The sequence below is a fragment of the Daktulosphaira vitifoliae genome, unplaced genomic scaffold (genome assembly GCF_025091365.1).
Source record: "Daktulosphaira vitifoliae isolate Bord-2020 unplaced genomic scaffold, ASM2509136v1 Scaffold_4, whole genome shotgun sequence".
Taxonomy (NCBI): Eukaryota; Metazoa; Arthropoda; class Insecta; order Hemiptera; family Phylloxeridae; genus Daktulosphaira; species Daktulosphaira vitifoliae.
Genome location: NW_026099575.1, coordinates 5,122,633 through 5,136,304, shown reverse-complemented (window position 1 = coordinate 5,136,304; position 13,672 = coordinate 5,122,633). Strand labels below are relative to the sequence as shown.

Sequence of the window (13,672 nt, the reverse complement as noted above, 5' to 3'; positions counted from 1 at the left end):
CGGCAGCGGTGGCGACTATCACATTCCTCGCCGCCAACCACCGCGGGAGCCAGGTGCACAGCAGCAATGACGCACAAGCTGGAAGCGCCGGGTCGTCGAGAGACGGTGCTGCGTTCCAGCGGCCAAAGTCGACAGCAACTTTCATTTATCCCTAGGCGCCTGGGGTGGCAACGGCGCATGACCCGGAAAGCCGGCGTATCTGCCCTCGCTTAACGGAATAGCGGCCGCCGCCGCCGCCGTCGTCTGCACACACACAGATCGGCGAACCGTACGCTGTGCATCGCTGTTGTGTTGGCGAGCCGTTCCGATCAACTTACGGTATTTTTTGATTGCGTAAACATTTTTTTTTTTCGAATTCTCTACTACAAATTGAGAATTTTTTTATCGGTTTAAAATTGATTTGTCTGAAAAGTACAAAAATAATTAACATATTTGTTCGCCATTCGCGTGTCCGAGAATAAAAGCGTGTTATAATTGGTGTTGTGATATTAATTAATGTTTGAGGGGGGAACGTTGGTCCGCGACCGACTATGGTGCGAATGAGGTGCGATGAGCGTGATGACGGCGTATGATAACCGTATTTGGTGAGATATTATTGTGGTCGACGCTTGACAACGTCAACGATGGTGGTCGGTGGTCATGTGCGTTGCAAATGAGCCATGCTGTCTTCGTACGTGCGGCTGGGTCTCCTTCTGTTGTGTGCCACAACCGCGCCACCGGCCGGCCAAGCTGCCACATCGTCCAACGTGCACAACAACAAAAGAGGTTTGTCAATCGAACGTTATTTTAATCATAAGAAATCCCTGCCACCCTTTTTAAGATATTTATTGTCGTATATTTTGGGAGATTTCAATTATTCGCCATTGCAATGATAATGAATTAATGAACAAAAACACTATGTTTTTATTATGAAATAATCTTTAAATAATAGACAAAATAAAAGGTATAATTATTTCTGATTTTTTATATGCCGTACTTTAATTGTAAACAAATCCAACAACATCATATTTTTCTCTTATAAAACATGTCGATTAATTAAAGCTTCTTAATTGGGTATAATTAATTTAATTATGTCATTCTGAATTTTTCTTAGATTAAAGCTAATAAAATATGATTAAAAGAAATCAAGCTATAGATTTAAAATATATTTCTTTGAAATACCTAATTTAATTATTTTCACCATGATCTGGAAATATTTTAAATAATGAAGCAGTCCATGGAAGCTTTAACACATACATACCTAACTAAATATTTTAAACTTATTATTTTTCTAACAAATTCTGCGTTATGTTTAATGAAAAAATCCAAGTATAAAATACTTTGAACAAATAAAAATAATTTCGATTTACTTATAATAATCGTAAAATAAATTTTTTTGTTTGAGACTTTTAAAGAGTTTTCATTTGGGCTCCAGATATCACTTGCCGAGAAATATGACTTTGCAAAAATACAATCTTTTTAAGTTTAATAGTAAAGTGAATAAAATCATATTTTTATAAGCTTAGTTAAGGAAAAAAATTTACATTAATACTTAGACTAAAATTTTAATAGACTGTAATAATAATAGTACTTAATTTATAAATAATTTGTCAATTTAATTTTTCATTGTTAGTTCACTCATTAAATGTATTTTATAAATTCATTTTTTATCACATCTTTCGAATAAATATTTTGCAATTTACGAATAAACTTACAAACGTTATAATTGTTTGAATTCCACGTATAAATCTACAGCAATAAACATGTTTTAAATTGTTATGTTAACATATTTTTGTTTACTATGAAAATAATAAAAATTTTCATTTTTGAACGGGACATGTAACAAATAGGCAGAAAAGTGTGAAACGATAGCTTATTTGAAAACTAAAGTAGCCATGTGTTAGAAATTGAATGATAAATAATTTAAATGGATGACACAACTTAGTATATGCATTTTATTTCGATATTATCTTAACTAAAAAGAATTGGGTGAATCAAAATAACTTATTAAACAGTTTCTATGCGATTGCATGCAAGTTTAATTGGAAACACCTGTTTCTGTAAGCATCTCTTTGTTATTCAACTGAATATCGTTGTATAGAAATTGTACTAGAAGTTATATTTAGGGGTTGCGTAGTAAAATGTAGTAACAGTGGCTGAATTGACAAAAAGCAATTGTAAAGGTCTACAAGGGTGTTAATGTTTTACAGGTACCGTTTAAATTAATTTTAGTTGAGGGACCCGTACTTCTCTGCGTGTCGCCACTAATTAGTATAATTATGATCTAGTGTTGTCAAATGCTAACAGTGTACTGCGTGTAGTATACATTAGATAACACGACTTTAAATATTTTTCGATTATATCCTCACGGTGGATTCGTTCAATGACACCATTCATTCTATAAAAGTTATTAAATGTAAATCATGTTTTATGGCGGTCACATGCGTAAGTCGAACGGACAAACATATATATTGTTATTATTTTTACAATATTTTATGTGTAAACAATCTTCTCTCCTGCAATATTTACGGTTCAAGTGTATAATTTATATTTATGTACATGCGCGTAGAAAAGGTCCAGATTTTTTCATCTGAACACACTTAAAAACACGCAAAATAAAAAAAATAAATAATGTTCCATCGTTGTTATTTGAGAGAAAATGAATATGAAAATAATATATATGGGTCATTTTTAAAGGCTATTTTTTGCTCTCGAATATACCATTTCTGTACATGTTCGTTTACTATAGACTGATATTGCTTGCCAGCACATGTAAGATCAGAGGTAACAAATTATGTATGGAAGGAAAAAAAATCTCCTGTCGGCAACAAGCAAGTATATGCATGTCCATAGTTGTCCTTTATACAACTATTCTAGAGGGTCCTTATTGATGGTCGCCGCCATTCTGTTGGTTGATTATGATGTATGATGACAAATCCACATTATAATATTGGTGGGTTCAAAACGTGAGCCTTTGACACGCCATCGCTGACATGAACTACTTTGGTAAATCTCACATAGATCTCTGTTTATCTTACCAAGAAGAAAAAGGCAGTAAAGTCTTTGTCATTCCAGCTTCATTTTATTCTTTTTAACGTACTGTTTAATAGCTTGGCTGGTTATTGCGGTCTTCATTAACACCCAGTTAAATTACCAGTACATTAACCTCTCCCTATTCGATTACGATTATAATTCCTCCTGGAAACTCTCGTCTGACTCTTGCTGAAGAGGAACCAAAAACGTAACAAGCGTTAAAACATACTAGTATTCAACAAAAAAATGCTATCGAGAGGAGATGTGAAGTGGAGAGTAATAGTTATATCTCTCAAGTGGTATATTGTTTTGTTTTTTTTTCGACGAACACAATAGAAACCCAATGGGATAACATTTCGTTACACAATCGAAACAACTCTGTACGTATGTACGTATGTGGCACTCAAAGGAGATGTTTTGTTTTGGAGAAAATATCTCCTCCGCCTGGCCACAGTTCTGAAAAGCTCTCATTGCCAATCCTCGTGTCCGAAACGCTAATGGAACGCTAATGGAAACCATAATCCCATATTTCATCCAGCCCCGCCTGTTCCAGTCTCTTCAAATCCACTAAACCTAGTTCATTAAACCTTAACGGTCTTTATTTCGATCTTACACTTACCAACACGATGAATCGTTTTTTCTTTCAAAAAACGTAAAACATTGTTGTTAGCTCGTCTATAAACATCTACATTACATCTACTTGTGTAATAATCACCAGCTTATTGGATGTTGAAGAGATTTGTCGTTAAGGGAAAGTTAAAACAAACATCCTATTTGAATAAAATTAAAACCAATAAAATAATTCGATGAAAATTAAAGAACTAAAATTTAATGATTAATTTAGTAATTAAATGTTTTATGTTTTCAAACCATTAGATTAGTATTGTTACTGCATGTAATGTTTGCTCTCAATTGTTATCCTGTCTATAAACACAATTGTGTGTACTTCTATTACATACATAATTTTTAGTTAAGATAAACTTGAGAATGTTCATAAAAACTTTTATCTACCCAGGATACATTGTTTAGGTTACAAAGACGATCATATGTTAATTAAAAACATTAGTTTTTATTCGTAATAAATTTGATCCGACGATTTTTAATTATTTTTATTTGGGTTTAATTTGATTTGTAACACACTTTGATGAGCCTACTTGTGGTTTCATGGGAGGTAGAAATATTATAAAATAATATCACCATAGGCGTTTCAGTAAAATAAATGGTAGGTCTTGAAATTACATTAGCAAACAGACCCACGAGGACTTTACCTTAGCGGCCCTTGCAAAATGGCAGTACTAATTTTTAAATTCAATTAGTTCTCAAAAACAAACTTGTTAACAACAATATTATAGAACGACTTTATAAATATTGTATGAAATAGCAAATACTATATATTTACACAAATTAAAGCTTAATAAAAAGTTAACGACGTTAGTTTTTTATGGTCTTCCGTATGCATTTTGATAAAAAAAATTAATAATTTAACCAATATTTTTATTTTGGTTTTCTTGATTTGTATTTTCGTATTAAGGAGTCTATTTCAAGATTACTTCCTATAAAAAAATATTGCTTAATCTTTAGGTATAGTTTAAACAAAATGTACAGTCTATTCCTCAATTTCCGGGTAAGCGAAATTAAATTTTTATTTTTCCTTTAAAATAACCAGACTAAAAATTCATACATTGAAACAAATGTTTTTAAATAACATTGTAAGTATTCAGTTTTCATATGTAAAAATATTTTATAAAATAGATAGCATGAAAAAGTAATGTCAAACTTCTATTTTTGTCTGTTTAATATTGTACTCTTATGTTAAATTATTTTGCTTGAACAGTTAATTTTTATTTAAATATAAGTGTAATTTATTGACAAAATGTTTCATGATACTAATAACAAACTGTTATTTTCAACAACGTGTGCTTCTCTGCACGTTATGAAATATGTCGCACACGCTACTGTAGCTATATTGCCTATACCGAACGCCGTTAGATATTGTGTTTTGCAAATGCTTTAGTTCGTTTAGTATTTTCAAAATTTTATCGTTTCGTGATTTATTGGAATAATGGAAATTGATTTTTAGACAAAAAAGTACTAATTTCAATTTAGAGATAGGATGAAAGAGTAAATAAAGTCCATTTTCATTGTTCTTCTTGATGCCGTAATTCGTGTCGAATGTGTTCTATTGTTTTTTGGAAAACCAATTAATTCATGTGATTTTTTTTTATCGTTAACTAAACTAAATGATTAAGTAAAACAAAAAAATTTCATTAATTTTTACTGAATACTGATGATCTTATTGTAAACGTTCGAAACGGAGCTCTTGATAATTTTATATCAACATTATTTCATAATTTAAAGTACTACAAGTCACATTTTATCATGAGTTTGTTAACATTAAGGTTATAACATTACCATTAATTCTTGGGATGGACTTTTTTGTTTCTTTTATAGTGAATAAATTTCAAAGTTTTCATAGACCATATTAAAATGCGCTTGCGGACGGGTTCGCATTATTAACCATCAACTAACGTATTATCATTTCATAACATTTGAATTCCCTTCCATTAATCAAAAAAATCTAATCACCGAATATAGTCAAACATTTTTTATTAACTTTAGGTGAGACAAGTGTGTTCTTGTTCGCTGTTTAGAAACATTGTTTTATTTACATTTTGTGCTTTTGTTCTGTGTAGTTTTAATTTCTTTTTAGTTTTTGTTTGCTTGTGCGTTTTAAACCGAAAAGTTTTGCACTTGAATGGTTGGCCGTCAGTCGTTACTTGTGTTCTTACGTTGATCAACCAAAAAGTATTGTTCTCAAGAATCTTTTTCTTCTTTACTTCCGTTTTGCCATAAAATTTACATCATACTAAAAACGTGGTGTGTTGTACGGAATGTTTCTATCTTCAGAAAGGATTTTAATTATTTCTTTTCTAGTCGATGTAGAAAATCCATTGTGGTTACTATGTTGTTGACAAACGAATAAATACTTAGAATACAACTATTTATTTAAAAAAAAAAATTTAAGCTTTATTTTTCTTTACTGGGATAAAGATAAAAATTATATAACACTTCACGATACTAATAAAAATGATCTGTTTTAATCAATGATGCTCCTCGGTGAGTTCGAAAAAGTAATATTACGAAGCTTTAAAGTGGTTGTATTTTTTCAATGTTAAGTTTCAAATACAATGCAATACAATATCGTTTTCGGTGTTTCTGAGAAAATACTCTGAACGACTTACAGTTATTTATTATTTAGGGTCGGTTATGACACCGGGTTTGAAACAAACAGTGAAAAGAACAAAGTTTTGTACGAGTATAAATTTTTGTGCAAAAATTTGTTAACTTTCCAGACAATTCGATTATCATGCTACGATATGTTGTGTTACACCACTACAATTCTATTGAAAAACACACATATGTATATACATTTTTATATCATATTTGTTAAAATACTTCTCATACTTTTGTACTCTGGATGGAATAGACTCAGTTAATTACCAAAAGATGCCTTCGCCAACTAGATGTAAAGAAACGTCGGAATTTATATTTACATTTGCGCGGAGTGAGTGCAGTTTTTAATCAACCCGGCCATTGTTCGAGACATTAGAAATATAATAACACATACACAAACTTATAATATTGTACAATGTTCGAGAGCCGACGCTGCCGGTGTACTTACGCACCGGCAAAGTCTATTATTACTATCTCTGAGACGTGCGCGTCGGTCCCGTTGGGTCGCGCTTTTCGAATTTGAATAGTTTTCACAAGACAATGCAAACTTGTCTTGTCTGCTCTCCGTCTTTGTGTGGGTACGTGTATAGAGTGTACCGGTGACTTGCAGTGGTGCTGCAAGCACATACCAATGACAGGACGTTATAAGAGACGTCGGGAAATTCATATTACATCGCACTTCCTAAGCGTAACAAGCGGCGCGTCGGTTCCCCGCCCAACAACACATTTTCTCCTCTGTAATTTATTCAGTCTTAGTAATGTGTTCATAGCAACAATGGTACCGGGAATACTAAAGGAATCCGTTGGTGGTGGTAGTGGTTGGGCTTGGGTAAAAATTTGAATTTCTAATGACCGCAGAATAGCGTTACCTTCACACAACAGCCGTTTGCCACCTCATCACCTCATTCGTTAGGATCTGCAGTCTTATTTTCTCGAATTTTTCACTCGGTTTAATATTAATTGGTACTACACTACTGTTATTATTACCACTGAGTTTTGGTTTTATCCGTTTCTTCGTTTTGCGGTAACCGCGAACACCGTTCTCTATCCCTCCTTAGTGTTTCATTCACGTCTAAGGGTTTTTCCAGAACGGTATCGATTCAGTTCGTGAATAATTCAACATAGTCCTCATCTGCTTGCATAACTATTTCAATGGTTTATAGAGAATGTAGAACAGACGAGGTCGTGTGGGTATAAATGCCTTTTCAGTCAGTATTTATAAAATATGGCACAGAAATCGTGCCGTTTCGTTCATAAACAAATCCATTGTTCGAGCTCTGTACACACGGAGGCATACTAATATTAGTAAGTATTGCCCCAGTGGTGTTCGACGGATAGTTATAACAGTAAACGATCATGTTTTTTCGTATACGGGTAGTGTATAATGAATAATTGGAAGTATATATAGAACAAAACAATTTGTAAAAGTATACAATAAAACAAACTTTTTTGCATTTTTTTTCGAGTTAAAAATATATTTCGTTACAATTACACGCGGAGTTTCATGTTAACGAGGACGGATAGAGTTGATATTGTGTAACAAGCGAACATAGTTGTTTAAAGAGTATTGTCGGACAAGTTGAATGGCTCGCTCTCGTCGAATCGTTATTTACATTGATGAAACCGAGAAATATAGAGATTTCCGTATCTTAATTATTGTTTGAGGGAGAAACGTATTTATATTTTAATGGTATGACAAGAATAAATGTGTACCGTTCGTTCGGGGACCATTTTATTATCCGGGTTCAGTTTTTGTGAGTTGGGAGTGAAAAAAATGGATACAAATGAATATCCACGGGAGCGAGTAGTGAATATAAAAAATGTAACTAAAAATAAAAAATAATAACAATAAAGAACAACGTGACAACGAAACAAAATTATGTTAATGCAGCACAATAATAACGGGGGAAAATGTGCGTTATTAGAAACATGTCGAGAACTCACTAACTGAATTATTATATTATATTAACATATTGGCTCACTTAAAAAACTGCATGAATAATACTCAACGATGTAAAATCTTCACGTAAAGTTATTTTAAAAGGTTTTTGTCGACCTAAAACTGTAAGAAAAATTCTTTACCGATACCGCCTATTTAGTTTTACCCTTTAAATTGTATTTATAAATGTATTTATAGCAATTAATAGCTCGAGTTATACAGTACCGGCGCTAGATATTGCAACGCCCAGTGCATAGATTCTTTCACGGGGCCCTTTTTAAATTTTTTTGGTAAACGTGATCTTTTTTTTTTGTTTTTCACTTATCTACACGAGGTTTTAAAAAGCGCAGAGCCCTAGACAAATGCATTAGTGGCTTTGCTTTTCCGTGGTCCCTGGATTATATCAATTCTGCAACAATTGTAACGTTTAAAATATAAATGAAAAATAAATAATATTTTTTTCCAGAATAACTTATTTATTAAACAAAATGTTATTAAAATTTCATCGTTAAAAATATTCGGAAAATGTCTTTGTACAAGAGAAACTTTTATTGTTTTATTTATTCCATTTATTTCAATTTATAAATTCTAAAAATTTAACTGAATTTTAACACATTTTTAATGCGAAGAGATTATTCGAAATTCTTTCTCGCCTAACTTTAAATCCTATCCGATAATATTACTTGAGTAAAAGTTTTGTATATATCTTTGTTAAAATGAGTTATTTTTAATCGGGCCGAGTTTATTGGATGAAAAAAAATATAATACGTTTTGAAACAAAGATTGTTGAAAACTATATATAAATCATTAGCTTTGAAGTATTCACTACAAATGCAAAAGGGAATAAAAATACTCTACTATGCATGGCACATTGTGTATTGTTGTAAAGAATGTGTCAAAAAGTTTTTGAGCTTATATGAATGGGAATGGTAATAAGTTTAATGTTGTCTGCGAAAAATATTGTTTTTGGACGATTTAACAGACTTTTTCCTTAGTAGTTATTTTGGAATGTAATATTAAGAGTAATAAAGTCTTCATAATATATAGAATGTTATATTTGTATCACATTTTGTTTTGATTCGCAGGCAATGTGATTGTTGTACGTACTCGACACACACGATTTTAATTGATGCAGTTAATAGCGCGTCGTACATAATTAAAGAGGCCTGCATTCGAATAGTATTAAAAAATATGATAAATGCGCATCAGAGACATTGTGCAGTGATGTTTAGAATTTACATAAACCAGTCGTTTATTCCATCTGTCAGTTTATAAATCCTTTTTTTCTTTTTTGGATGTCGCAATTCAACGGTTGAGAAAAAAAACATTCTCATGAACAAACCAACAAATCCTGAAGTTTTCATTGAACTTATCCCTGTTTGATTGACGACCGTATATGTATAAGCTGCTTGTGCTGTAATTTTGGGATAGCGTAAATTGACTTTTCAAGTGTACGCCAAACATCCAAGCGCCTTATGAAAGTGTTCCTCTTGAGAACGGTTATTGTGAATCATTTCTTGTATCTACTAGAAAATCGAATCCATTATATATATATATATAAACTCATAAAGACATCAATGTGTGTGAATTTTAAGTCATTAGAGAAAAAACCTTGAAGTTCGCCGAGTTAAAAAACAAAAGTGAATTTTTATTAAACATTAAACATGATCTCCGGAAATGGATTGACTTCGTACGCTGTTGATCGTTCGACCGGCTGTTAAACTTAATAAAAAACAGCTGTAACTTGTCTGCAATCGATATTGAACATTGTTATAGCGCTCTAAATAATATAGTTACGTACAATGTTCAAGTTTGTTTTTTTTTTTATTGAACACCAAAATAATCTGTTGAAGGTTATATAAACGAGGCCCTCGAATTCCCTTTACGACGGTAATAATATCGAGTATTTTACGTGTGGCAAAGAATAAAAAAAATAGATGTAACAGTTTTGACATCGTTTTATTGGTAACATTTAAGTAAAATAGTTCTTAAAAAATCAAACACTTATATGCGTTAAAATTACTATAAATGTTTAGATTTCTCTTAAAATAAAGTAATATGGAACATTGCTTCGCGGTAATTACTCGGGTAGTTTAAAATTATTTAAACTTCAATAAATTATTCTATAAGTAAAATTTATTTCACTAGAAATGAAAACAGTTGACTAGTCTATTTATGCAATTGATTAATATTAGATAAATTTATGCGCATTTTTTTTTAGTTAAAAATAAATAATAAAAAAAATGAATAAAACTCATAATTAGTTTTAATTAAAAGCTGTGTGTTTTGAGATTTGTATTATAATTAAAAATCTGAATAATGTCATACTTAATTGACGAGATTTGCCATTAAATACAATTTAATTTTTTTTAGTTCTTAGTTTTGATTGAATAGATTTGTGTTGCTAATGAGAAAAATATGACTTAAATGATGAAATACCAATAGAAATTTTATTCATTCCAAGCTCTAATACCGCAATACTTTTCTCTGCTTCTCGATTGAAAGCTTTCCTGGGCGTGACAATTTAATGGGTTTCGGTTGTTTGCATGGTTATTTATAAGTGAACGAAAACGGTATAGTTGAATATTTAAATTGAAAAGAGTTCTGTGGAATAATAATAACAAAAAAAAAAGTACTCTGTAACATTATCACCTATACCATTACAGGCATTCGGGATGGTTTATTATATATTTTAGCATAGCTTTGGTTCTGTATTGTTATTTATTTATCCAATGCACTGGAAATTATTGGAAAATGTTCGTTATTCAATGGAAATTCCCTTTGGAGTAGCGACGATGACGACGACGAGTACTCGTAATTACAAATAACCAGAGAGAGCTGTAGGAAAAAAATCAATTAGCGTTTTATCATATTGAAATTATTATACGAGTAATACATTGCTGGTTGTGTGATAGAAATGCTGAAAATCTCTATTGGTTTAAAACGCTTGTTTTAATTTATGTTGTCAAAGAAATTAGTATTCTGGTATAGAACTGTGACATGGTCAGAATACGATTCCCTACAAAAACACTTGGCTAAACCGTTTTCTGGATGACGTCAAGTGTCGTATACATTTTGTATATTAGGCGACTTACGAATAGATGTTAGAATATGAACGATTAACGTAAATCACAGCATGAAAAACTAACGAAATCGTGAAATCATTCAATTGGATCACTTTTATAAAGATAACTGTTTGTTGGAAAGTATCAATTGACATTTTAGTAATTAAAGCCCGATTTTAATACAAGTTACAAGTTAGGATTATTAGTTTTTTGATCAGGTTAAATTATTCATGAGTGACTTGACTCCTAAAACATGGCGTTTGCATTGGAGAATTACGCTTTTAAGTTACCCATACAAAATGTATTTAAGCGTTTAATCGTCGGTGTAAGTTTTAGCGGGGGTGAAATGCAATTATTAAAAAGTTGTCGACGAGTTTGTGACATTTACTGGTCGATTTTCTGGTGCGACTCAATAATTTTCCTGGCCGCTGTTAAAAACTGTGTGACAGCCGCTCTTGGGTTGACATAACGGGTTAAAGGTACACAAACAAATTTAAAAAATCTCTTCTGGCGACGTTTCATTTTCATTTAAGAGTCTATTCAATTATGATGACCATGTTACAAACGTAATTGCTACGACCCTTTTGGGGAACGTTCAACGCATGCAGACCGACTCGTTGCGTTTAGGCAATTATGCCAATATTGAAACCGTTTTAGTGTTTCGTCCAACCAATTATCTCAAATTGATTTCTCGTTTTTTTAATACAAAATCTAATTAAAATAATAATTACTAGACAAAATAATTCTAATAATTTATAACTATACAATTTCGAAATTCGGAATATTATGTCGAAAAGTGCTTAATAGATATTCAAAAATAACATATTTTATAATAATTGTATAATGCGTTTTCTTTTAGATATGAGAATTGTTGTAGAGAGAGGGTGGGTAACTTTTATATCTCTTTTTATTACCATATTATTTTTTAGCAAACCAACTCTGTTAAGTTAATAATTTCTATTAATAAATGTAACAAAATCGCTATTAGTATTATTCAAGATAAAATAATACTATTTGAACAAATTAATATAACAGTTAATATTGTTTGTGAAGATATTTTAAAAACTGTTAAATTATAACATCATTATTATTACTTCCGTTAACATCAATATTAATTATTTATTCTTTTTATCATTGTGGCGGAGCTTATAATATGATTTTATTATTTTAAAAACTTGACATTTAAAATACTCATTTGGTTTTTTACTCATATTCATAGTACACCCAAAGAAAAACCCCAATCAATTTTGATAGGGAAATTTTATCAAGGGTTTATGATAATGTTTTATTAATACGAACAAAATAATTATTCTTATAAATAATTATTGTTCAAGACAAGAAAAAAAATTATCTAATTGATAAATATATCATAGGTTCAATAGTAATGATATATTTATCAAATTGAACAATGAATTTATTATACAGATCGAGGTTTTTCTCTGGGTGTATAGACGAAGAAAATTACTTAAATTGCTATCAAACTATAAGTTTTTGGCATATATACATAGTATATTATATGATGAGTTCCATAAAACATGTCACGTACATTTTTTTTATTTTTTGATATCATATGTTTTTAGAGTAACTGTAATCAGACACTTTTCATAAGAACTACTTGTTGTTAGTAATAAAAATATAATGTGCTAGGTATGTTGAAGAATGTTAATCGCGATGTTTTGCATTAAACGAGTGGAGTTAAAGCAAGAAAAAGTAATATTATTGACAATCAAGTAATTAATATGTTTGTTATTGTGTTAGTAATTAAAGTGATTTTGAAAAGATGGGCAAAAATTTTTTTTATTGAATGGGTACAAACAAAAAAATAATAAAATGTTTGACGTAGAGGTTGACGAATAAAGAAATAGATAATTGGAGAAGTTTTCGTACTAGACATTATTTAGAACTTTGTCATAGTCACTAACAAGAGTAGAACTGAAAGGAAGAGTATTTTATTTGGAATGTGTAGCAAATATAGGTTTCTGTAGTTGGCAGAGCGGAATTAAGATAAGTGGCACCCCTAGAAAACATGTAAACTCTGTTTTGTTCTAACCATTAATCCTACGCTGCTCATTTAATTTTTGAAAATAACCGAATTAACAAACGAAAACTTTTCCATGCAGAGTTTCGAATTTTCAGCTACTTTATTGGAGTATCTTGACGGAACAATTATTTGATTCTAAGACAAAAACTTTTTTTAATTTCTTTTCTTGGATGCTGAAATGTTTGTTGTTAGATGATTTATTACTTTTAGAAACTGATGTTATATCAGTTATTTTGTATTCCTTATCTTGGGCCTACCACACAATGATCAGTTCTTAACACAACACTGTTGGTTTATAATTGTTTATAATTTAGATTTATTGTCTTTAGTAAGTATAATAATAGTTTATTTATTTGAAAAACAATACTTATTATTAAGATT

General features: G+C 30.9%; 1 protein-coding gene across 8 annotated transcripts in view; it reads left to right on the top strand.

The window, feature by feature from the left end:
• Positions 1-234: 234 nt before the first annotated feature.
• LOC126906136 (disintegrin and metalloproteinase domain-containing protein 11) overlaps positions 235-13,672 on the top strand; it is a 178,265-nt gene continuing 164,827 nt past the window's right edge. For 7 of the 8 annotated variants that reach the window (XM_050686446.1, XM_050686443.1, XM_050686444.1 and 4 more), the window contains exon 1: positions 235-765. In XM_050686446.1, the coding sequence (XP_050542403.1) occupies positions 660-765 (106 nt within the window). In that variant the 5' untranslated portion in view covers positions 235-659. The remainder of the gene's footprint in view (positions 766-13,672) is intronic. The other variant, XM_050686449.1, reaches the window with a different exon arrangement.